At 43.5% G+C, this 26,668-nt stretch overlaps 2 protein-coding genes across 2 annotated transcripts in view; both read right to left on the reverse strand.

Moving 5' to 3' along the window:
• The window catches only part of BAIAP2L2 (BAR/IMD domain containing adaptor protein 2 like 2), a 31,271-nt gene extending 15,832 nt beyond the window's left edge, over positions 1 to 15,439 (reverse strand). The window contains exons 1-5 of the mRNA XM_063134596.1: positions 15,321 to 15,439; positions 11,781 to 11,856; positions 9,025 to 9,111; positions 4,951 to 5,012; positions 2,126 to 2,197 (exon numbers count right to left, since the gene is read on the reverse strand). Coding sequence (XP_062990666.1) covers positions 2,126 to 2,197; positions 4,951 to 5,012; positions 9,025 to 9,111; positions 11,781 to 11,856; positions 15,321 to 15,359 — 336 coding nt within the window. The 5' untranslated portion in view covers positions 15,360 to 15,439. The remainder of the gene's footprint in view (positions 1 to 2,125; positions 2,198 to 4,950; positions 5,013 to 9,024; positions 9,112 to 11,780; positions 11,857 to 15,320) is intronic.
• Positions 15,440 to 16,848: 1,409 nt separating this feature from the next.
• Positions 16,849 to 26,668, reverse strand: part of PLA2G6 (phospholipase A2 group VI) — a 29,342-nt gene continuing 19,522 nt past the window's right edge. The window contains exons 13-17 of the mRNA XM_063133521.1: positions 25,911 to 26,044; positions 24,749 to 24,903; positions 22,646 to 22,813; positions 19,301 to 19,374; positions 16,849 to 18,210 (exon numbers count right to left, since the gene is read on the reverse strand). Coding sequence (XP_062989591.1) covers positions 18,066 to 18,210; positions 19,301 to 19,374; positions 22,646 to 22,813; positions 24,749 to 24,903; positions 25,911 to 26,044 — 676 coding nt within the window. The 3' untranslated portion in view covers positions 16,849 to 18,065. The remainder of the gene's footprint in view (positions 18,211 to 19,300; positions 19,375 to 22,645; positions 22,814 to 24,748; positions 24,904 to 25,910; positions 26,045 to 26,668) is intronic.

The following is a 26,668-nucleotide window of genomic DNA, read 5'->3' on the forward strand; positions in this document are numbered from 1 at the left end:
CATCATCACACAGGGGGAAATCACGTTTGCTTACCATCGCTTCTCCACCCGCCCGTTTGTCCCTCATTACTTCCTCTTTTGAAAGAGGAAGTAAACAACTTGCACATGGCCCATTCAGTGGGCCGTTTTGATCCCGCTGCTTCTCCTGCACTAAGCAGGACATAGCGGCAACTTCCAACTTTAAAAATAAGTTGGGTTTAAGTTGGGTGTTTTTTTGTGGTGCAAAGAAGGCTAGAAGGTGCGGGATGCACACGATGTCATGAGAGGGACCCGCAAAAATCCGTGAGTGCCCAGTAACAGGCATGCAATAAAGCACTCATCTGATGGAGCTCATGATGATGAAAAAAGAAGAAGACTCAAGTAATGTGCATGGAAGCGTCACCCGATCCATACTCAGAATTTCTGAGCCTTAAGAGACACAGCCTGCCTATTCCAAAGCTTTTCTTCACAAACAATAAGGGTGACGTTTAGGAAAGGCAAAGGGGGGACACCACTGCTCCCCCTTTTCAGACCAGAGGTAATTTATTCTACAGGTGCAAACTATATTTCTAGCCAGTTCACCAGTTCTATACACCGAGTGATGGTTGTTATAAACAATTCAATGGGCCTACGTGCTACTTGTGCAGGTCAAAGGCCAAAAAAAAAAAACCCCAACCCACTGCTTTTTTTTCTTAAAGGTGTGTGGCTGCTTCACCTATCTTGATAACATTGCTAAAGTTATGAAATCTACAGCAAATGCTGTTAAAAGTATACATTTTTTTTTGCAATGTGGAATTAGAATCATAGGATCATAGAATCGCAGAGTTGGAAGGGGCCTACAAGGCCATCAAGTCCAACCCCCTGCTCAATGCAGGAATCCACCCTAAAGCATCCCTGACCGATGGCTGTCCAACTGCCTCTTGACGGCCTCTAGTGTGGGAGAGCCCACCACCTCCCTAGGATTCCATTGTCGTACTGCTCAAACAGTCAGGAAGTTTTTCCTGATGTCCAGCTGGAATCTGGCTTCCTTTAACTTGAGCCCGTTATTCCGTGTCCTGCACTCTGGGAGTTCAGGCCATGACCAGGCCTTCAAGGATGCAATCCTACAAATGTGTAAGCAAGTGAGGTGGGGGGACCCTACAACTCCCAGCTTTCCATAGCCAGAATGGGAGTTGCTGGGAGTTGTAGGACCCTTTCCTGTCTACAAATGCATAGGATGGCGCCCTAAATCTCACTGTGACCTTTGCACTCACAGAAACCAATTGGCCTCCATCGTCACTAAAATCTGAAATGGTACCTCTGGGCTCAAGAGCTCTGAAAGCTGGCAACCCTATTGCATCTCACTGGTAATCCAGCTCTGCACAGAAACACCTAAGCAGCAGCCATTGCCTTCATGGCAGTGTGCAATGCCCTCACCACCACCATTCATGCACCCACCAACCATTACCACTAAGCAGCAAATGCGCGGATGTATATGTGCATATTTCAACACAAGACCTTATTCACACAGGACGGCCACACTAGCTCAATGGGCATATATAAATGTTGTATATTGTTTTTAATTGTTTTAATCTTATGTAAACCGCCCAGAAAGCTTCGGCTATGGGGCGCTATACAAACAACAACAATATCATCAACCTTCCCCCACGTGGTGTCCCCCAAGTGTTTTGGATTACAGATCCCATCATCCCTGACCACTGGCCCTGCTGGCTGAGACTGATGGGAGTTGCAGTCGAAAGCATCTGGAGAGCACCAGTTTGGGGATATATGGAAGCTTATGCAAGCCAGTGACTTTTCAGAAGCCCCGGAGGGCTCCAGTACTGCTCCAGGTGGAGGCCAAGAAGAAAAACCCAAAACAAGAGGAGGAGAGCATCCAAACCAGGTCAGAAAAAGGAGAAACAGGTTCCCAGAATGCCAATAATTTATTTTCATGAAGCCTGATGCATTTCAGCCTGTACTATATTCAAAGGCCTTCCTCAGGGGGTTGCTAGAAGATAGTGTCTGTCAGTCGCCATAGATTATCACAGGAGACAATTATCTTGCTAGAGGAAGTTCTGCAGAGGAAACACATGAGGCGTCATGAAAATAAATTATTGGCATCCTGGGAGGCCAAAAGGAAACAGGCTAAGGAGAATCCGGCACTCACATTAATGAACTGCAAGTCCAGCTTGGTGTTTTTCTCCATGTGCTGCAGCAAGTCCACATGGAAGGTCTGTGCCTATGTCAAAGAAGAGAAAGGCGTTAGACACCGCATCAGTGAAATCATACTAACTGGGCATTAAGTGGAGGAAAGGACTGCAGCTCAGGGCTAGACAGAGACGGCTCTATATTTGAACAACTGGGCAGTGACCCCCTTCCCTGTGGCAGAGAGGTCGCCCCACAACCAGGTACATTTGCTCCACTGCTTCCACGTGCCACATGTGGTCTTCTTCTGTGGCAATCTTGGTAGAATATTGAGCTTCTGGCCGGGCCTCAGCCCCACCAGCCGCCACTGGGGTCAGAGGACATTCTTTGCATGTAGAAGGTCTTAGGCACCTTCAGTAGACCAGGTAGCAGGTGATGGGTAGCCGGCCTTTCTCTGCTTGAGACTCTACAGAGCCATTGTCAGTCAGATGAAACAACACTGGGTTAAATGGTCTGACCTGGTATAAAGGCAGCCCCCTTTGTTCCTAAGTGATAGCAAGTGGGGCTTCAAAAGAATGAACACAGTCCTGTGTATTGAGAGAGTTAGATTTCAATCTGGGAGATATGAGTTCAAGACCACATCTGGCCTTGGGCAAGCCAGTCTCAGTTCTTCATAAATAAATTGGGAATGGCAGTGACTCTTCCCCACAAGCCTGCAATGGGAGTGACTCCAATAAAAACCATAAAGTCCCCTGCAAACTAAAAGGAAGGCATAAATGATAAAACAATATTAGTCATAAGTAATGAGGACTTAGAAAACATTAAAAAGGAGAGAGCATGTGCCTTTTATGCCACACTATATCATTTCCTCTGGATAAAAATGTCTTAACAAATACATTATATCTAGGATCTCTTATCCAAGTGCTAATGAGATATAAACCACCCAACACAGCCAAGGAAACTATATGTGATGCCGAGGCTGTTCACACAACACGCTAACCCACATTGAACTGTGGATTGTTTCTTGAACCGTGGATTAATTTGCTGTCTGAAGTCAGGACATTTTCTGCAGGGTGGCTTTTTAATCATGTAGTGTGGCTTATTAACCACCCTGAATAACCCAACAACAAACCATGGGTTCTCAAAGTGGCTTATTCGAGAAAAATAAGTCACTCTGCATGGTTAACAGGCCACCCTGCAGAAGATGTCCTAGCTTCGGACAACATGCTAACCCACAGTTTAACTAACTAACCACAGTTCAACAAACAACCCACACTCAACCACTGAGTATGAGTTAGTGTGTTGTGCAAACCCAGTCACTGAGTTCCTTGGGAAGCACGCAAAAAACTACTGTGAATAAGGTACATAGGTCCGATTCATTTTAACTTAAATTTAAATTTTACTGTTCTAACTCTGTATTTTAATCTTATATCAATTTTGCTGCGTGGTTTTATCCTGGTTGTGCTTTTTATACTGTATTTTGTATTTGTGCTTTAAACCTGTTGGTTGTTTTATTATGGTTTTAATTTTTGTGAACCGCCCAGAGAGCTTTGGCTATTGGGCGGTATAAAAATGTAATAAAATAAATAAATAAATAAATAATGACAAGTGATGGTTTGTTGTTTTAAGTATAGTAACACAAGCCTTATTTATTCATTCATTTGATTTTTACCCCACATTTCTACCAAAATTGGCACTCAAGCCTCCGGCTCACATGCTCCCTCCTCCCATCTCCTTTGCATTTGAGGAGAATTATTATTATTATTATTATTTATTTATTTATTTATTTATTTATTTATTTATTTATATAGCACCATCAATGTACATGGTGCTGTACAGAGTAAAACAATAAATAGCAGGACCCTGCCGCATAGGCTTACATTCTAATAAAATCATAATAAAACAGTAAGGAGGGGAAGAGAATGCACCAAACAGGCAGTATAAGAGTCAGAACAAAATCAAGTTTTAAAAGCTTTAGGGAAAAGAAAAGTTTTTAGCTGAGCTTTAAAAGCTGTGATTGAACTTGTAGTTCTCAAATGTTCTGGAAGAGCGTTCCAGGCATAAGGGGCAGCCGAAGAAAATGGACGAAGCCGAGCAAGGGAAGTAGAGACCCTTGGGCAGGTGAGAAACATGGCATCAGAGGAGCGAAGAGCACGAGCGGGGCAATAGTGTGAGATGAGAGAGGAAAGATAGGAAGGAGCTAGACAGTGAAAAGCTTTGTAGGAGAAGACACTGACTGGGTTTGTTGCTATTTTGTCCAATTACAACAAATAGTGAGTTGTGCAAACCATCGTTTGGTCTTTAACCAGGACATGTAGCAGAGATCAGATCAAACCGGGATCAGATCTGCAATAGGAAGCTTCTCATCACCTTCCCCCCTCAGACAAGGTAGTGGATGGATGGGCTGAAGGTCACACCTACTCATTCTCAAAACAAACCATGGTTTGTTGATGTATCTTAAATGGGCCATATGCTCCCAGTTTAGTTATCCAGCCTTTAAGCACATCACTGGGTCAATTCACACATTTTGTGACAGCGTGTGTGTTTTTGCCACTGTGCATACAAATGGCAGCCAACCTGTGATGCAGATATTTATATAACATGTGCACTTGCAAACATGTGTTTGTCCACATATAGACATGCTTGCATACATTTTTCAGTTCCAATATGCAAAACACAACTTACCGGCAACATATGCAAGAGAAAAATAAATCCTCCTTTCTATTATGGTTGTAGGATGCCAAACCAACATGTTTGAGTCAGGTAACTATGAGACCCAGTTCTTCCTACCACATTTTCCTGGTACAGCCTCCTATTATTACATACATGCCTCTCCAACATACTCACTACTACTTCCAGGTTGCGGTTCAAGTGCATCTGGGTATCAGACATCTGTATCAAAATTTCACCTTCAAGGGGAAAAGAAGAGAGATCAGAACTAAATGCTTCTCTTCTTGCACACTTGATGCATGCTTTATTTTCTACTTTTCATTCTCTGTTATCCAAACTACTGTAACAGATACCATTGAGTGTGCTACGAGGTAGAAGTGCGCAAGAGGGATACAGCGTCACCAGGATGGGATTGTATGACTATGAGACAAAATATGGATTCAGCCCAGGTTGCCTACCTCTTATGCCAGAAATGTTGAACCTCTTTTAGCACAGATTTGGAGAAGCCCTCGAAGGCTGCATTCTGTGGTGGGCGGTGCCAAGGGCAAAATACCAAAAATATCAGCTTAAAGATTTTACTGCCAGCAACTAAGCCTTTCACCCTCTTAGAATAGGGGGGAAGCATGCAAAAGCTATGAAACTATCAGCAGTCAGAGGAGAGGTGGGTGGCTATGTTGGAAATTCGAGGTCTGGATTGGGAGCCCTGGCAGGCAAGATTTGGCCCCTGGGCCTGAGGTTCTGCACCCAGACCTTATGCTGTAATAAGTTTGCTATTATGGCATTTAATAAGTTTGTAAAACGCTTTGTTGATTTTGAACAAACTTTCTGCTTTTGCTGTTTGACTGAGAAAATTGGCTTTGTCAAGCACACTGGCTATGAGTTGGTTACTAGTCATGACCGCTATATGCTACCTACAAGTTTGGAGGCATTTGCGGCTGAATTGCCAGCTGCTGCAGAACAACAACAGTGAGAGAGGGTGTTCTTGCGCTCGTGTCCTGCTTGTAGCCTTCCCAAATGCATCTGGTTGGCCACCGTGGAAAACACAATACTGGACTGGATGAACCTTGGTCTGGTCCAGCAGAGGTCATCTTATGATAGGCCACAATAAATGGCTGGTGGACAGTGTTTGTCTTGGGATGGGCAGCTTGTGGCCCTCCAGACAACTCCCATCAGCCATAGACCAGGTAGCCAATGGCAAGGGGCTGGTGGGAGTTGTAGGCCCAAGCATCTGGAGGGCAAGTTGCCTGCCTCTGGCTTATAGGATATGTAGGCCTGGTGCATGGTGACTTGGTGGTGGAGCAGCTAGATTGATGCTTCTGGATTAGGGATGCTTGAGGAATTTGGTCTGAAAATTCTGGTACTAACTGACCTGATACACACCGCCAATCAGAACATAATTATCCTTCAGGTTTTGCTCTCCAAATTTTGCAGCATAGATCTCCACTAAAAAAAAAAAACCTTTACCAGAATGTGTTTAAAAATGTATAAAAGTATGCATATTTTGAGATAAAATAGGTTAATAAATTTGTACTTTGTGAGAAAATGTGTTCAAAAGTACATATTTAAAAGCAAATATAAATATAAATATAAATGTTTGGTGTAGTTTGTTTGTTTTTAAATTGCAGATTAAAACAGAAATAGGACAGAACAATAATGAGTGTGAAATTGACACAGGCTGGAAACTGATTGATCCATCTGGTTCTAATGTGAATGGTAAGAAACACAGTTTCAAATCCTAGCTCAGCCGTGAAGCTCTCTGAGTGGCCTGAGGCAAGTTGCTTTCTGGGCTTTCCAACATAAGGCTTTTACTGAGCGCTCGTTATTCCTTGCTCATGGTGTTTGTGGGTGACCCCGCAGTTTGGCTTCTATTTTTAAGAGCACTTTTTTTAAGAGCACTTTCACACGGGGGTGTTTTGGAGCCGGGAAAATGCATTATTTTTCCCACCCCAAAGGAAACCACAAGTCCTTGCCATTAGAGTAAGGATCGAATCTCAATTCTGTGATGAAACCAAAAGTAAATACAGTGGTTAACAGCTTCATCTAGAAAAGCTCTCTGTCCAAGCTACCTCTCAGGTGTGCTGTGAGGAAGGATAAATGGCCTGGTAGATAAAGTCTCACAAAGGAACTTTGAACTCTTGAAAACACCATGGAAATGACAAACATAAAGGATACAATAAATGAGCTATTATCATTAACTGCTAGTGATATATGACCTGAAACGATCTCATCCTGGAGCAAAAGTTCATCCATTATTGCTACATTGCTATAGTCTGCATGAAAGGGCTTTGAACGGAAATTCAGAAGTTTAAACAAAAGTAAAAAGGATGAAGCTGGCTTGATTGCTAACTGCTTTGGAAATTGGGATTTCGATCTAAAAACTAGGCATACGTTTCTAAAATCAATGAAGAAGAAACCAAGCAGAAAGCTCAAAACCTCTGCAAAGTTGTCCTGTTGCTTTTTAAGATATTTTCACATGCAGCACTAAAAGCACACTTTGCATTTTCCAGATCTAAAATTTGGATGTAAGTCCCACATTACTTAGAACAGCAGTGAGGAGAAGGCAGAAATCTGGAGCAACTGGTAGATCTGTGTGTGATTTACAGAAGAGTGGTAGGAATTTCTGGCTCTCAATTATTTAAGGGCAACACCAAAATGGCTCCCATGCCCAAAATTATTCTGCTAAACTGAAGAAAACTTGTGGTAACTAGGAGTAGATTTGCATGCGGAAGGACTGTGAGCCCCATTTAGTTCTAGTGCTCAAAATAAATTACTGGGCTCAGAATTCTTTAATTCTAAGTGTATGTCTTTTGCACCAGGCTCCGACTGGTGGATCTTGAGGTGCAAGTGAAAAATAAAATAGATCCCACAACCCTAGAAGGAGATATATATATATATATATATATACACACACACACACACACACAGCTTTCTTCTATCTCCCCTTAACAGCATTCACACATGCACGCAAATAGCACAACAGAAACTTAAAAGATACTTTTAAAGTACACTCTTATGCATATTTACTCAGAAGTAGGTTACTCAGGGTTCAATGAGGCTTGCTCCCAGGTAAATGTGCACACTAATTTCGACTGGAGCTGTGGCATGAGAGCAACCTCTGCAAATTTTCTATAATGTCCTGGAATGGCAAGATTTCTCCTTTAAGGTCGCCATTCGTGTGGCAGGGGACTTTCCAGTGATGCATCATTCCTCCCCATTGCTCCAATGGGGGCCTTAAAGGGGAAAGTGTTGTCATTCCCAGACATTATAGAAAAGGGAGCAATGGGGAATGGGAATGACACACTTTCCCCTCCTCTGCTCCAATCAGGGCCTTTAAAACCATTATTATTATTATTATTATTATTATTATTATTATTATTATTATTATTATTATTATTATTACTGCATTTATATCCCACCCTTTTTCCTGCAAGGAACCCAAGGCGTACATAATCCTCCTCCTCTCCATTTTATCCTCACAACAACAACCCTGTGAGGTGGATTGGGCTGAGAGTCTGTGACTGGCCCAAAGTCACCCAGGAGGTTTCCATGGCGAAGTGGGAACTAGAACCCAGATCTCCCGACTCCCAGTCCGACACTCTAGCCACTACACCATACTGGAGCAGAAGAGGGGAAAGCACGCTCCCTGGGGCCTCCAGAAAGCACGTCATCCCCCCTCCCCCTGGGCGTCCTTTTTTTGGTTTCCCAAATATGGTCACCCTAACCTCAAGGCCAGACAGACCCAAACAAAAGCTGTGTTTAGCATGGGTAGACTGGAAACAAATCACTAGTGCAAAGGATGAGTTTTTAAAAATGGCACTTGAATTTCATCCCTTATAAGACCGAGTCAAACTATACCTATATCCATGGAGGCTGGTGGCTCCAATATCATTGGGGCAGTGAATCCACTCTGGGTTTCAGTCAGAACGCTAAAAGGGCTATCCAAGGTGTTTCCACACCTCAGATAGTCCCTTTAGAGCTCTGGTTGAAACCCAGAGCGGATTCACTGCCCCAATGACATCGGAGCCACCGGCCTCCACTGCCTAAGTCTCCAATCTTGTGTCAAAATATGGAAAAATAATATACTTTTTTCTAGACCAGCTTTCATTTCTAAGCCAGATAACATTCCACACCTGTTCTTGCTTGTCATATAGCTGTTATAGGCACAGGGGCCCTGCCAGGAACAGGAGATAGTAGCACGCCCCAGTACCACCAATAAGGTCAGGAGGCGTGAAGCTGTGGAAAGGATCTTACCCAATATTTGTGAGGTAGAACTCTGTAGCGCTTGTTCCCCAATCTTTTGAATTTCTGCAAAGTAGACATCAGCAGCCTCGGATAGTGCTGCAGAAATATATGATTAAAAGGAAAATGAGAAGACTTTCTCCTCTGTGTATCCCCTTTTTCCTCCTCCTCTTCATTATGGCTCTTTCCCGTTTGTTTCCTTTTCCTGCTGTCTTTAATGCCCCTCCCCACACCCACATGTGCCTCATCAATTCCTTTCCCCAAAACCTTCTCTCAAAGATCCACATCAGCACACAGAATCCCCTTGAAGATGTTTAGGGCGACCACTTAAACACCACCCCAAAAGGTGACAAAACATCTGGGTGATCAAAGACGACACAGCTTTGTATCACATTTGAATGTATTAATAGATATACTTAGATGCAAAACTAGAAATAATTGGCATTATTTCAATAGAAGTACAATACATTTCAACATCGCTGGGGGGGCTGTGGCCAGGTGACCTGTGTGCCTGCTCTGTCTGCTGTCCAAATGTTTCAACTGCTGATGGGCAACTTCAAGGCCCCTGTTGGCTCTGTCTTCTTATGGTTCTCTATCTTTAAACCAGACTTCGACTGGACAGCCCTTCAAATAGAGGACTGTCCTATGTAAAGTAGGACACTCATGCAGACCCTTTCTTGGGGAACGTACTTGAGAGGGTTGTAGTGGTGCAACTGCAAGGACTCTTGGATGATACTGTTTATCTAGACCCATCTCAATCTTGGTTTCAGCATGGTTACAGGACTGAATTAACCTTACTCATCCTTATGGATGACCTTTATCAAGAGAGGGACAGGGAGTGTGACCCTGTTAATTCTGCTCAATCTCTCATCAGCTTTTGATACCATGGCTCCATGGATGGGCCTATTCCTCAGCCCTTTGGCAATTGAGCTACCAGGTTCTGGAGGTTACCTTCTTGTCCCCAATATTGTTTAACATCTATATGAAGCTGCTGGGAGTGGTCATTAGGGGATTTGGAGCAAAGTGCCATGAGTATGCTGATTACACACAGCTCTATCTCTCTGTGACATCTGAATCAGATGAGGCTGCACAAGTCCTAGATCAGTTCCTAAACTGACACTGAATCAGGGCAAGATGGAGGCCCTGTAAGTGAATGGTTGCAAAGTCTGGGAGATAGGCTTATTGCCTGTTCTGAATGGAGATGCACCCTCTGAAAGATCAGGTTTGTAGTCCGGAGGAACTTCTGGATCCATCGCCATTGCTGGAGGTCCAGGTGGCCCTGGCACCTCGGAGTGCCTTCTACCAGCTTCAGCTGGTGCACCAGCTACGGTCTCTCCTGGACAGGGAGAACTTGGCCAAAGTGGTATGGTGCTAGTAACCTCAAGCCTGGATTACTACAACATGCTCCATGTGGGGCTGCCCCTGAAGTTGGTCCAAAAGCTGCAGCTAATGCAAGTCCAGATCCACAACAAGTAGGATATAATTCTTGGAAAAGGGTTTGAAAAAGGTATATGTAATGTGCCCTGGGCCTGGACAGTTGTCAAAACCATTATAAGCCATTATAAAGCAGTAGTATAGATCCTGCCCAGAATGCAGCAGCTCGACTGTTTTCATGAGCTACCCCTTTTCAGCATGTACCTCCTTTGCTGAGGGAACTGCACTGGATGCCTATTGGGCCAGGTTTAAGGTTTTGCTTCTGGTGTATAAAGCCCCAAACAACTTGGGACCAGGATATCTGAGAGTGCCCTGGCCTTTACCAACCTGCCTGATCATTGAAGCCATCAGATGAGGTACCTAATGTGGTTCCACATGGACCTGCAGTCCGTTTGGAGTCCACTCGGAGTTCAGCCTTCCGGGCATTGGCTCCTTCTCTATAGAATGACCTGCCTGATGATGTCGGGCTGGCTTCAATGCTGTTTCATTTTCAGTGCCTCCTGAAGACATTTTCATTTAAGCAATTTTTTCCCGACTAAACTGTTTTATTTGTATAATTTGGTTTTAATTATGTATTTTGATTTTTTTTTCCTTTTTATCATTCACTGTTCAGGAATTTTATTGGATGTAGAGTGTTATATAGATCTTGTAAATAAATACACCCTGAAGGGGAGGGAGTGCAATTGTGCCTGCTGGCCCCACAACCTCAGTATACCTGATATCCATCTGCAGAGCACAGGACTCTACACACAAAGGTGTGAATCATACACTACCTGCCTACACACTTACCTCCCTGCACTCTTCAATACTCATTGATATTGGGTGTGCTGAGAGGGCAGAGTCGACAAGCAGAAGTGCAATCTCAAACACACCCCACTACATGTATATCAAACAGACCAGGCTCAGAAAGTTTTGCCTTTCACCGATAGGCAGAGAGCGGGTTAATACATATTGGGAGGAGCCATCATAGGGGAATTTCCCTGTGGGTTTTTCATTGCTGTGACAGCCACCATTTTGAGCATTCAAGCTGTTGCAGGGGCAAACCGTACCCTGTTGCCTCCTGCGAATCTGGTGAGGGTGAACTGTTGGGGTACTTGATAAGCCTCCCAGAAACCACGGGCTTTTTTAAGGTTGTGGGTGGCTTGTCAAGCACCCCAACAACCACCCTCATTGGGTTTGTACGTAACAACAAGCTATGGTGCACCCCTGCCATGGCTCAAATATTCAAAATGGCAGCCCTTGCACCAGTGAGAAGCCCCACAGGGCAATTCCCCCACGGTGGCTTCTCATTACATGCAAACCCACCCAGAGAGTCAGCTAACACTGTCACTCACCATGGAAAGCCCTCATGTACTTGGCACCTAGGTACACCAGTTTCTCCAAAGTTGGGTTAAACTGTTCCAGGATGCTCTGTTATGCATTCAGGTGAAGGAAGGATTAAAAAAGAAACACACACACACAATATATATATATATTAGTATGAACATCCTTAAAACATTGGGAGGTTGTAACCGAGGAAGGATTAATAGTTCTACTCTACTCTGGTCAGTCTTCCACCTCGAATAATGTATTCAGTTCTAGAACATCACACTTTAACAAGGACTAAAATTAGAATGAATTCAGGAAAGGGCACTAAAGATGATCAAGGGCCTAGAAAATAAGTCCTATGAGGAAAGGCTGAAGAAACTGGCTATCTTTAGACTTGAGAAAACTGAGGGGAAATACTTTTCAAGTATCTAAAGCATTGTCACACAGAAAAGGCCACAATCTGTTCTCTGTCATCCAAGAATGTTGGGCATGAAATAATGGGCTTAAGTTACAGGAATTCAGATTTCATTTAAATATCAGGAAAAACTTTACAGTCAGACAATGAAACCAACTTCCTAGGGAGGTGGTGGGCTCTCAGTAACTGGAGGTATTCCAGCAGAGACTGGACAGCCGTCTCTTAGGAAAGCTAAATTTTATTCTGGTTGTGCTTTTAAGCTTCCATATTTCATATTTTATGCTGTACCTTGTGAATTTAATTTTTGTGAACTATCCAGAGAGCTTCAGCTATTGGTCAGTATAGAAACGGCATAGAATGGAATAAATAAAATAAAATTCCTGCACTGAGCAGGGGACGGGGCATGGTGGCCTAAATGGCCTCTTCCAACTCTTATGATTCTAATTTCTTTATTATTGGGACTACTCCGTTTTCTCCAGACAGTGGTGGTCTAGTTCAACACACAATATCCCTCAGTAGATGTCCAGAATCTATAACAAAGTTGGTGCCAGCCATCGTAAGGTTATTACCATAGACTATTTGCAAACAGGCATAGATGGCACATTACACACTAACCCCAAAGTGAGATGTAATACTGAAGTGTGAAATACTGCCTTCCCCAAGCTGGTGCCCTCCAGATGTGTTGGACTACAACACCCATCATTCCCAACTAGCCAAAAGGGGCTCACTGATACTCTATCGCCCAACAGCCCACAAAAAAAACCTGGAGCTGGCCAGGGTGGCAGGCAGCCATAGTAACTTAAGCTCAGTTGTGCTGGTTGTTCAAATCTCCCAATGATTGTTTCCCCATCTATTTTATTTTTTTAATGGGAGAATTGCTAAATGGAAAAAGATCTTAAAGGAGCCAGCCAAAGAAGTAATAAAAAGCAAACCCATAAGCAATGAAACTATTATAGTTTAGAGGAGGAAAACTGGAATTAATTGAGGCTTCTAGGCAAACAGCTGCAGAAATCTCATGAGGAAGGGTCCAAATGACCCTGCAGCCTAGATTTCCCCCTTTTCATTCAAAAATATTGTGCCATGCTCAGCAACAGATGGTGCACGACCTCTAAAGAATCTTCATTTTTAAAAAATAAAATAAAGATGTAGAGTGCAATCCTATGCATGTCTACTCAGAAGTATGCCACATTGAGTTCAGTGGAACTGACTCCCAGGTAAGGGAGTATAGGATTGTCACCTACGAGAAGGAAGTCAAAGTAAAGGCAGTGGAGTTAGGGTGACCATATGAAAAGGAGGACAGGGTTCCTGTATCTTTAACAGTTGTATCGAAAAGGGAATTTCAGCAGGTGTCATTTGTATTTATGGAAAACCTGCTGAAATTTCCTCTTCATCACAACAGTTAAAGCTGCAGGTGCCTTGCCCTCTTTTAAATCTGGTCACTCTAGTATAGCTCCTGCACTTTAATTGCTGTGATGAAGAGGGAATTTCACCTGGTTCCCCATATATACAAATGACACCTGCTGAAATTTAGGGTGACCATATGAAAAGGAGGACAGGGCTCCTGTATCTTTAACAGCCATGTAGGAAAGGGAATTTCAGCAGGTGTCAATTGAAGAGGGTGAAATTCCCTCTTCATCACAACAGTTACAGCTGCAGCAGCCCTGCCCTCTTTTGTATCTGGCCACTCTACTATAGCTAGTGTAGCTTTAACTGTTGTGATGAAGAGGGAATTTCACCCTCTTCAATTGACACCTGCTGAAATTCCCTTTCCTACATTACTGTTAAAGATACAGGAGCCCTGTCCTCCTTTTCATATGGTCACCCTACTGAAATTCCCTTTTCTATGCCACTGTTAAAGGCGCAGGAGCCCTGTCCTCCTTTTCATATGGTCACCCTAAGCGGAGTGGCATGTCTTCCTTGCTATTTGTGTCATAGGGACTGTCCAAACGCTGCCGCAGACGTTTGCTCAGCATTATTTCACATGCCAGTTACAACAGCAATAGATTCACTTCCTGGAGGAAGTATTGCCTCTTTGCCAGCAGGGCAAGGCCTATCTTTAGGCAATCTGCCTCAGAGCGGCAAGATTATGGGGTGCCATTAGAAGGGCAGCAAATTGTCAATTAATAATTATTAGTATGATTGTTTACCACCAGGGAGGACGCCGTTTGGGTTTGCTGCCTCAGGCACCACCAAAACACCACAGGCCATTTGTTTCCCAAGTCTAAAACAGAACTTGAAATGTGTATTACCCCCACAAATGCAAAACCTCAGGAAGACACTTGGATCATAAAAAAAAAACCCCCACACAACTCCCACCCCCTGCCAAATGTCCATGTTTTATATAAACCCATCCACCCACTGAATCATGCAGTAAGGCCCTCCTTGCCTTGCCGTTTCCTGGTGGAATATTCCACTGTAGCCTTCCGTCTGAAAATGTTTCCTACAGTTTTGCCAGGATATTGCCTCGGCCTACCCTAGTTATATCGTCCGTTTTCTAATGCTAAGCAGTTCTCTTATTTTTCATGGTGTAACAAAAAGGGCCGAGTTAAAGGATTGGCCCTTTTTGTTACACCAAAGAACTCTGTGAGGAGAAGAGATAGTAGCCTTCATTAATGCTGACCCTCAGAGCCTGGTAGCCTGATCTGGCCAATCAACGCAGCGACAAATCATGGGATGTCTTTCTGGGTTGTTCATGGTTAACAAATTATGGTTAATTAGCATGGCTGCGTTCACATATGACACAGCAACCCAGAATTCAACAATCCATACCATGAGTTAGCATTATGTGCGAACCAGACCAAAATGTGAAACATTTGGTATTTCATTGCTGCTCAGTTTGTCCTTGGACCAGATCAAAATTCATAAGGTTAAGATCCTCAGTCACTGTAAGGGCCACATGGCTTGCATTGCAACAGAGATGAAGATTGCAACAACCTGTTCAAGGTTTTAAATTTATGCCATCTGGGAACATAGATTTTAAGAACCAAGCAAATTGTTCTATTTCTCTTTTACCATAAGCTGATCTCTGGCTCTGTTTTTCCCCACTGTGCAATTCTTCATTAAGGAAAGTCCTCCCAGGCCGCTTGCTTCCCTCAACCAATCAAGAGTGACTCTTATGTTCCAAAACTCGTACAAGGGAACCAAGACTCACCTTATAGATAGAGATTGTAGATCTGTAAGATTTCTCCATATCCCCAAATGTTTTAGGAGGACCCAAGTCCCTTTGTCAGGAATGGAGATATTAAGAATAGGCAGTACTCAGAAACACATAGGAATCCAGTTCCACGACTCTTGCTGGGACAGGAGATTCCTTCCTAGAACTGAAGGACGCAGCAAAGATGCACACTTACTTTGAAGGGAAGAAAATAATGTGAGGGGGTTTAATAATTCACCAGCCAGGCTGTTAGAACTTGATCCTTAGGTGTAACCAGATACCAGATAGGGAGGAATCCTGTGATAGCTGTAAGGGTCATGTGACTTTCACCTTTAATTATTTATTGCCAGCTTCGATATATGGCTCCCTGTGTAGCTCATCAAGCTGGCTGTCTTCTCGATTGTGATAACGCCTTGAGATAATGGTTGAGCGTCACCCTCATCCTGCCTGTTTCGGAACATGGAAAGTGCTGGGACCAACCAAATTAGAATGCCCTTGCTTTCACTCTCTGTTGTCCACACAGGTTCTGATATTTTATTTGGTTCTACAACCTGAGTCAGTGACGACCTTGGATAAGGTAGAAACTTCATCACTGATGAAAACGTTCCCTTTAAAACATTTCCTCCTTTTTTGATGATGGGACTCTAGGATTGAATCTCAATTTTACCAAAATATTGAACATCATCTTTACCCAAACAAAAGAAACATATGAACATATGATTATATATATATGCCCGGTGCAATGTCTATGATGGCCCAATTCACACATGACATTCATCTTTCGAAGGAGACAACCAAGAAAAAAAAGGCAAAATTGCTCACTTGGAAGAAAGACACCAACATCAGGTTAAGTGTGTATCGGGGTGGGGGTGGGGTTAAGCACAGGTAAGTCTGTGCCTTTTCTGCACATCAAATCTTAGTCACCACGATCTAACAAATCATTAATTTTCCTTAGGCAAATCTATTTAATGGTATAAAGAGAAATTTGTGTTAAGGGCTAGGTATATGTGAGACGCTGCATTTCATCGGAGGGGTCAAAGTGTTGAAAGCAATACTTTTTGAGTGTGTGATAAGCAAACCTCAAAATCAGCATTGTATCTGGGACTCAACTTTTAAAAAACTGACCTTAGGATTCAGTACAGCAGATTCCAGAACAGACCTTGCCTTCATTACAGCACTGTAACCCCAAGTCATTTAGATGAGCCTCCCCCACTGGGCTCCATTAACTTGGCCTATTTTTTCCTGAATACTTTATGTTGTTTGTCCAAACAAATTATTCTCATGGATGGTCGCTATATAGCAGCATATTGCATTCAGCCATTACAAATACTTCCTGCACGTAGAGCCTGATTTGCTTTAAAACCAAGAGGAAAACCTGCAGACATTGCCACCTGCAGGACTAAACTACCATAGCAATCCTTGCGGTCTTTCAGAGAGGAGTTTGTGTCACACTAGGCAACTATTGACACATTCCCAGTGATGTGTGCCTCACACTTGAAGAGTTATTAACTTGAGTGCAGTCAGGTTTCAGTTAACCCTCCTTTTATTGAATATTGAGTCAGTTTTGCCAAGATAATCCAGTCTGTAATATCACCACAAACTAGGAGTGATTTACAAAAATAATAGGTAAGGGGAAAACTCTACCCATCAGGATACTTTTTCAACAGTTCAAGTACATTCTGTTAAAATTAAGTCAGTCCAAATGCAGAAAAAAAAATCATTAACAGCAGCACTTCAAATACATGCCTTTGAGAATAAAAGGCAGTAGCATTGATGGGGGGTGGGGGTGGAATCAATCAAAGAAACAAATCTATGGGGAAACAGAAAGAAAAATGTCCAAATGTGTGCCTGACCATTGACTCTGCTAGTAGATCTTCTCATTTACTTGGGTTATTTTTTTTTATCTACACCCAAGCCTACACAGTTTATTCTTATTAGGAAATGTCTTCAGACGAGGAGTCAGGAAGCCTCGCGCATCTGTGCCAATGGGCAAATACAATCAAAACATGCCCCCTACCAGGAAGCATTTGTCAACTCCTTTCTTCTGGCGCTCCTCTGTGTCACTCGGATCAGAGTGGTCTCCTTCAGAGGTGGCAGGAGCCAGTAAAGAGGAAATCTCAAATAATGGGAAAGGGTGTGGAGGAAGATGATTGGGGAAGAGCTTCTGGTTACAGTGACCAAAGGATCCCAACCTTCTGCTGATAACAATGCGAGGATGATCATCTTTCCACTGAAAAGAAATTCTAGGAGGCTTGCTCCATCTCCTCATGTGGGAAGATAACTGTAGCTCCCACCCAGCAGAAACAGAATCTGACCAGCAAACATGGAGAAACAAGCAATTAAAAACTATCTTAACTGCTCATGTGAAATTTGGGATAGGAACGTGCAAAAGTCGAGAGAGTACAACCGGCTTTACATGCCAAGTAGGACCCAAGATGGTTCAACTCTAAGCAGTTTCAATGCCTCGTTCTCACGCAAGCCAAGTAAACTCTAGGAAATCCCGGACAGTCATAAGGTTGCTGGTGTACTGGCATATGGGGAAAAGAGCAGCCACTGCAGGGACACGAGTTGTGGAAGCTGAAAGACGTTTCAGTGGGTGCAATCTCCAAACGCTTCCGCTTGATTTCCTGGTCTGAGGAGAAGGGGTGAGCCCCAGTCCAGCAAAACCTGCTCTGCTCTTGCTGATGTTCCAAATCACTGATGCAGGGAGGCACCGCTGGCACCACAGAGTCTTGCAAAGCATCATGGGTTTAGGAGCTGCTCCACCACCTGCTCAAACTCGTCCCAGTGCTGGTAAATGTAGATCTGGGTTTCCCACAGCAGGTTCACCAGGATCGTATCGCTCACCTCATCCAGCATTACATCCACCTCCAAAGGGGGGTTGAACCTGCACAGACGCCATGAAGGTGTTAGCAAATGGGAACAAGAGCAGCAGTTTTATCCATACATGCACGGCAAGTGGAGATGAGAAGGCAGGCCCAAAATGGCCTCTGAAAGCGGAGAGAATGACAGATGGGAATCAGAAAGAAAACCAAACAAATGGGAGCATGGTGGTAGAATAGACGGGACACGGGAGATTCAATTCTAAGTCCCCAAAGCACAAGGCAGTGGAGATCTCAAATCAAACTCTAGCACTTTATTCCTTGTTCCACCACGGCATTTAGGTAGACACACCTACTATTTGTGCTTTATGCATCTTATTCTCTGCTTTCAGGCACCACTGACAGAACTGGCCAGGAGACGTCACAGCCTCTGGGGCTGTTCAGATAACATGGTAAAACACACTCAACATGCTGTCTGAATGTCTGCATGGTACTTGTTAACCACCCTGAACAACCCAATAACAAACCATGGGTTCTCAAGGCAGCTTGTCTGAGAAAATAAGCCATTAATGAGCCACCTGGCAAATGTTCAGACAATACACTATCCCAAGGTTCAACCAACAACCCATACTCAACCGCTGAGTGTGGGTTAGTGTGTTGTCTGAACGGCCCCTCTGACTTGACACACCCTTGCTGACTCAGCAGTTTATCAGGCAATAGAGGCGGCCAATGGGCTTGCAGCTTGCCCTCCAAACCTGCCCTGGTTTTTCAGTCTAAGCAATTATCCATACTAAGGACTGTGCTGCTGTCTCAATCAAACCCTACCCACTCTATCACCCTTTGCACTAAAGCCAGACACTGGGTAATCTTGTCCCATTCTCTCAGCTCAACCCACCTCACATAAGCATTGTGAGGGCAAGACTTCTATAAAGATTTTAAAACAGAAAATCCTTGAAAATTAGTAATATCTTTTACAGACAGACAAAATGTATTGTAGTCCTCAACCGTAGAAAGGTTCCACCTTTAACTATTGACCAACAATCCCGATTTAATAGAAGCAACAGAGACCCATGCTCTGAGACCAGAGATTTAAGTGTTGTTCAAGCCCTGCCCTTTCCAACCCACACAGGATGTCACGCTAGACAAGTCACATACCTGAAATAATGGGCCTCTATCATCTCACACCAGGCCCTCGCACGGTCAACACACGGGCCATCCGGATCAGTGCACTACGAAGAAACATCAGTATAATTATTAAGTGTTTGCCTCCACCATCCTACAAATCAAATTCCCAGTACCACAAGGTATAAGAACCATTAAGATAAAACAAGCAGGTTTTGCACAGATACAGCCTGGAAAGGGGAAGTTTCTTTTTAGCAATAATCTTTTTTCTAGCTCACTAGCTGCAAAACACAATGTGATGCACACTTTTCATTGGCAAGAACTGTAATTGGTTGTTCAGAAACGTATTACATTCCATTAACAAGAAATGTTTGCAGCCCTAAAATGATCCCGTGTGTTAGTCTAAAAGAAAATTTCTAAAAAGTATTGTGCTGCAGGCACATGGCGCCACAAAATCTGGCTAGGATATACCCTAACATTAGTAGTATTTGTCGGAAGTGAGGAGAAACCAGCACAGGCTTCCTTCATAGATGGTAGACTTGTTCATATACCAATGAACCCTATATGTACATCTTGCTTGGGTATTTCAATGGTGATGTAAGAAAAGAACATCTGGAATTGGTAGGAAATCTTTTAATAGTTACAAACCATATTTTATTAATCTTTTTTTTCTTTTTATTGTGAATTTAACAAAACAAAAACGTTAAAACAAAAACGAACAAAAAATTACATGCATAGAAAAGCAGCTACAAACTAGTCATAGCTGCTAATTGGAAATTAGTAACCAATCCCTTAAAGGAAAGGATTAATAAGATATGGTACATTGCCCTCAAAAGGTGGTGTTAATTTCAAAAGAGGATCGAGATCCAAAAGGCTGGAATGTAATCATACAGGTTTTAAACATATGAACAATTTCTGCTATAAGAGTGAATTAAATAATAGGCAATATATTAGACAGGAAAAGAGGAAAACTTAATATTAGCATAAGAAGCATAGTAAATGCTATATGTCACATTTTTACAAACTGGAAGCAGGTGGTCACACTCTCTTTGTACATAAAGAAATCACCTGGAGCTGCCAGATCAGTTGAATTATTATTATTATTATTTCTTACAATTTAATTTTGGTGTGTGCGTATTGTTGTTTCAGAATTAAAAAAAGATTTCTAGTTATTAAGATAGGGCCCTTTGCCCCTTCTTGACATGCAGAAACAGAATTAAGCAGAAATATGAAGATCTGCTTAATTTGCATTATTGATACAGGTTGCAGAAATTACTTGGGGAACATTTTGGTGTTCTGTTTTCGCCCCCAAGCACAGAGAATGGTTACAGGCTCTGTGGGGTAAGCTTTTGAAGTGGTTCCTAGTCGCCATGCTTCTATTTGAGAAAACAAACAAGTTTATATGTTAATTTAGAAGGATCTTCTAAAAAGAGAGAGAGACTTGATTACTAAAACTATGAAATGAAGTTCAATAAGTGGCTCTTGAGGATTTAGTGCAGGTATAATTTCCCCAGTTCCCTAACCACAGGTTCCCCCCTCCTCCCTTCTGGTAAACAAATTTCCACCTCCTTTTTCAGAACTAACTAAACGTGTTACATTTGCAGAAAAATTAATGTTAATCATATTTAATTCAAATCAGAGTTTACAACAGTGTTAACAAGAGTACAGATGTAACTCTGCCCCATGGTTTCCTCCAAAAAGCATAGGATGAGGGGAATTCACTTGCAGGAGAAGAAGGGGAAGGAATGCAGGAGCTCTTGGGGCCTACACAAAAGGAGGTTCTGAATTGTTGGCGGGAATCCTAAGTGACTTTCTCTGTAGGACCAATGGATTACACACTCAAGCAAAGACCCAGATAAATGAGTTTTGAAAAAAGTTCAAAGTTCAATCCAACACCTACAGAAAACAGTACCCATGATTTTATGTCTGCATCAGCAAAGCCTCAAAGTGTGCAGCCATGCTTTAGAGCTACATAGCTCTGAGAAGCTTATCTCTTCAAACATATGCCACGCATAAAGGTTTGGGGCAGAAAACAACCATAGGGGAAATATCAGAAGCAAGAAGAGTGAAAAGTTGGATCACCGGTGTTGAGAAATACAAGTCCAGAAACATCATCTTGGTCAACTTTACTTTACACACTATGGTTTTAGTCAGAAACTCAACATGCTTTCATTCATTTTATAGCATGTGTTGGCCAAGCCCTTTGAACAAGTAGTCAGTGTTTCATACCGTTCACTTCCAAGTCAATCTTACACCACAGATTCATCTCTAGGCTGCCATATTCTCTCTATGCCCATTATAAGATTATTGTTGTCAAGGAAGGTCAATTGATTTCTTCCGAGGAACCATCTCAGCCCCCAATATCCTGACTACTGAAGTTATCGCCAACTTGTTCCATTATCTGAAGGTTACTTTGCAACACCCTGGACCTGCCAGTTTAAGACACATCACTGGAGATTTCTAGAAGTTGTACTGCAAGAATGAACATCAGCTGAGACAGATGGCGGCTGACTTACCTCATGGGGTTCTCTAAATAGGGATTTCTCTCACTCTGGAGACTGAAAGAGCCTCCTTCTGTAATAATAGAAATTGTTCAAGACTGAACAAGGGAGGAGCAGGAGGAGGAGGAGGAGGACAGATGCTTTGGTTGGCATCGCTCACTTTCTTCCCAGGCCTCCAGACACAAATTATTCCTAATCTGATGAAAGCGGATTGGGAAACGTTTCTCTCCCTTTCTCATAATACTAGAACCTGTGGTCATCCTGCAAAGCTGAAAAGGGTAAGATTCTGAACAAATAAAAAGAAGCACTTCTTGACACAGTATGTGGTTAAGCTATGGAAACTGCTAGCACAAGATGTAGTGCCAGCCGCCAATTTGGATAGCTTTAAGGGGGGATTAGACACATTCGTGGAGGAGGAGGCTACTGATGGCTAATGGTCAGGATTGGTTATATATTTCCTCCAGTATCATAGGCACCATTCCTCTTAATACCAGTTGCTTGGGTGCTATTGTGCTCCTGTCCCACCTGTGGGCTTTCCACAGGCATCTGGTTGGCTAGACTAGATAGGCCTTTGGTCTGATCCAGTGTGGTTCTTTTTATGCCCTTAAGTCAAAGCCAAATGTGTTATAGCCAACAAGTTGATTCTGCCTCTTGGTTCGATTATGGTACAAATACAGGGTCCATTGGAAATACTGCCTTAGGATAATCCACTTCTCACTCTGAGTACCCTGAAGCATTTCCTTCCAATTTGATGGGACCTGGCTTATTGATATATGTTTAAACCTCCAGCAAAAATCCTTTTATCCCCCAAATGAAGAAACATCAGGTATGGTGTCCCCATGTCACCCACCCATTCCCTTCTGCATCCAATACTCACACAGTCCACCACCAACTTCCCCAGTTCTTTAGCTCCATAAACCGTCTTGGCCAGTTCCCAAGGGTTCGAGGGGCGGAAGACATCCACGGAGTTGACAGGAACCTGTGGAGCCTTGCCAGTCCCGAGAGAGACCACAACTCCCAATTTCTTCACCCTATGGCCCTGACCCTAGAAGGTCGGAGAAAAAAAGATACCAGTCAGCAAGGCTAAACCTATTCTTCATATACTGAAGGGGGGAAATGGGCCTTCAACTGATCATAGTTCAAAACATAGGAAACTGCCTTATACTGAGTCAGACCATGGGTCCATCTACCCAGCATTGTTGATACTAGCAGTGGTTCTCCAGGACTCCGCATAGGAATCTTTCCTAGCCCTACTTGGAGTTGCCAGGGATTGATCCCAAGACCTTCTCCATGCAAAGCAGGTGCGCCACCACTAAACTATAGCCTCTTCCCCATTGTTCCAAGGCCATCTTATTCCACAGACAGGATGACTGGGTCCACACCATTCCAACCTCGCACTGAAGTGCTTCACAGATTCAACTTGAATTCTGCAGCATAGTTATGAAGTTAAGCTCAAGAATTCTGCAGCACTCCAATTTCGTTGTATGGCATGAAATGTAGATTTTTTTCTGCATTCTAATTGAGTAGCACCTTTCCAAACTTCAGAAGAGGCAGGTGGAGACTTCCGTGCACATGGTGTCTCAAGCAGAGGTTAGCATGTGAACTGACTCTCAGCTGATAACAAAACTGAGTCCTGAAGTACCTTAAAGACTAACGTTTGTTGTGACATGAGATTCCTAGGCTGCCACAGCCTTCTCCGACCTGGTGCTCTGCAGTCTAACATATTTGGAGTACATAAGGTTGGGGAAAGCTGGGCTAGAGCAAATTTGGCTATGCAGCAATAATGTTTGCTAGTTTGTAAAGTGCTACAAACTTCCTTTTCTTTTCTTTTTTTTAACTAAGAAGCAAAATTCACTTCTAAGTAAAGCTCCTTAATTCATTGATTTGCCTGGATGTCCATCTGGTGGCAGTTGCTGATACACCAGCTGTACCCAATACTATGCCAATATCAGAGGCAGTATCCCTGTGTACACCATTTGCTGGGGAACATGGATAGGAAGGTGCTGTTACACTTGTGGGTTGCTGGTCGACAGCTGGTTGGCCACTGTGTGAACAGAATGCTGAACTAGATGGACCCTTGGTCTGATCCAGCATCAGGGCTCTTCTGATGTTCTTATGCCTTCAGTCATCCATGCTTCAGTTACCTCCAGACTATACTATTGTGAAATACTCCATGCCTGGCTGCCTTTGGAAACAGACCAGGAGCTCCAGTTGTTCTAAACTGCACCAGACAGACTTCTGTCTCATTCTCAAACATCAGATCATATCACTCCAATCTTACATCCATTTCATAGGCTTTTTATTTGCTTCTGGGCTCAATTCAAAGTGCTGGTTCTAGTTTTTAAAGCCCTAAAAGCTTGGGACAAGGGTTAACCTTAAGGACCGTTTGCCTGAAAACGTTGATCAGTGTCAGAGGCCTCGCTGTGAGTTACCATCTTGGGAGATTCGGCAAGTGAGCATGCAAGCCAGAGCTTTTTCTGTGGCGGTGCTGTGACTCCAGAACACTACTCCCAACAGAAATTTGACAGGCACCCTCCACGTGTGTCATTCACCAGAAATTGAAGACACTTTCATTTTGACAGGCTTGTAACACCTAGTTTTATTGCTGCCAATTTTAGCGGAGGCATCTTTTATTCTTCCTGCTGTTGGATATATAGACATAAAACAAAAACGTAAACCTAAACAGTAGAAAGGGTAAAAGACGTCACACATTAAAACTGGCAGCAATGCAACTTAGAAGGATGTACTACTATGCTGTTGTTATCCCAAACTGGTTATGTATTTGCACTTTTTACTGATTACGTGAGATGGCTGCCTGACTATGCCGCACGCTGCTCTCGGTACTTTTAGCAGAAGAGCAGGATGGAAACAACAGGCTTCTTCTTCTGCAGGACTGGGCCTCAAACCCACAGCTGTAAAGTGATGCAAAGGGCAATTAGAGTGCCAATTCAATAAAGACGCCCACGGGGTGCACCCCTACATTCTGGATTAAGTATTTGTTGTAGTCATTGATCTCAGTCAGGGCGTCCAAGGTGGGGTTGTTGGCCAGCAGCCCTCCGTCCAGAAACCGTCCAATCGGCCGGAAATACGTTGGGGCAGCTCCACTGGACCGGGCAGCCCGCCACACCAGCTGATCTGTGGGGAGGACAGAGAGAGCTGGGCCTTTTTCGCCATCTCGAGCAACGCACTTCTAGCCAATCGTTAGCACAAGATCTGCTCCCACTTAGACTGCGTATGTAAATAAGGTCAGTACGATTTAATCTATTAATTACATTTATATCCCACCTTCTTTTTTCCTCCAAGGAACCCAAGGCAGGGTAATCCTTCTCCTCTCCATTTTATCCTCACAACAATCCTGTGAGGTAGGTTGGGCTGAAAGTCTGTGACTGGCACAAAGTCCCCCAGCGAGCTTCTATGAATTAGCCCAATTAGAAATCGGAGACTGAGGCTGAAAGATAGTGGCTTGACTCCCAATGCCCAACTGGTGACCAGTGGACAGGGCAACCTTGCCACAGCCAGCTGACCTACCTGGACCAGCAGAAACCAAAATCCAAGAAGCCTCCAGAGATCTCTTTCACAATAACCAGCTAGGAGGCTTCTTAAAAGAAGGCAGAACTTCTATAGCTCCCCTTGCTACAGAAGTAGTGGCCAGGACTATGAAACAGACTCTGTTCCAGAAGTGTCATAAGCGATGATAAGCTCATCGGATACATCAGGCATGTAGAACCTCTTTCAGTTTGGAGAAGGTTTCAGGGGCCACATTCAGGTGGTGGGTGCACTAGGCAGGTCCAAAGGCAGAGGGGGTAAAGCCCCAAACCTTGTACTTTTCAAAACACACCCAAGTATACACCTCAATACTTCCGTGATTTTCATGCAAAAAGGGGGGAAATTGCAATCTGATATGGACATGAGCTGGACCAACCCTCAAGGCGGAATTCTGAGCATCACAATTTCCAGATCTCTTATTAGCACAACTGTTTATTTTGGTACAAGCACACAAGCTGGGAGAGTGATGAGCTCCAGCTTGGACACACCCAGTCCCACAATATGGGGAAGGAGGGGAAAATATCCCCTTCAGTATGGGTTTCCTTCTTTTGATGAGCAGCATGGGTCCCCAGACATCTGTGAGGGTGAGCACTTACCTTCTGGCTTGGTCATTGCTTGAAAGGTGCTTGTCTGGAAGCGGGATTTGCCTCTTCTTTCTGGTGGATTATAATTCCGGAAGAGGTGGAGCTCAGCAGGCTGACGGTCACACAGAGTTGCTGTCAACATGACCCTGTAACAAACCCAGTCAGACAAGATTTCAAGTTGACCATAGGGCAGGGGCTGTAGCCCAGGAGTAATGCACATGCTTTGCATGCAGAAGGTGCCAGGTTCAACCTGCCCTCTACAGATAAAGGAGATCAGGTAGTAAGTGCTGGGAAAGGCCTTTACTGAAGACTCTGGCCCCAGGGCCAGTCAGAGTGGACAATGCTTGGCTAAATGGACCATCAGTCTGATTTACTGTAAGACAGCTTCAGCTACTGTTACATGTCAGCTGGATAGAAGCCAGTAGACTTCAGTAGAGTATCTGATGTTTTAAGATTCACTGGGGAGAACAGAAACCATTGATAACACGCTTACAGATGACCCTGGTGCCCTTTTCCCGCAAATGCTGAAAGAATGGTGCATAAAGAGGAAGAACTTTCATCATTTTACTAACAGGGACTGGCCGGTGAGACCACATTACGCCAGTCCTTTTACAACTTCATTGGCTGCCAGTCCAGGTCCAGGCCCGATTCAAAGTGCTGATACTAACATTCAAAGCCCTAAATAGCTTGGGGACAGGTTATTTGAAGGAACGCCTCCTCCAATATGTACCTGCCCAGACCTTAAGATCATCCACAGGGGCCCTTCTCCG

This window comes from Elgaria multicarinata, chromosome 9 (assembly GCF_023053635.1).
Source record: "Elgaria multicarinata webbii isolate HBS135686 ecotype San Diego chromosome 9, rElgMul1.1.pri, whole genome shotgun sequence".
NCBI lineage: Eukaryota > Metazoa > Chordata > Lepidosauria > Squamata > Anguidae > Elgaria > Elgaria multicarinata.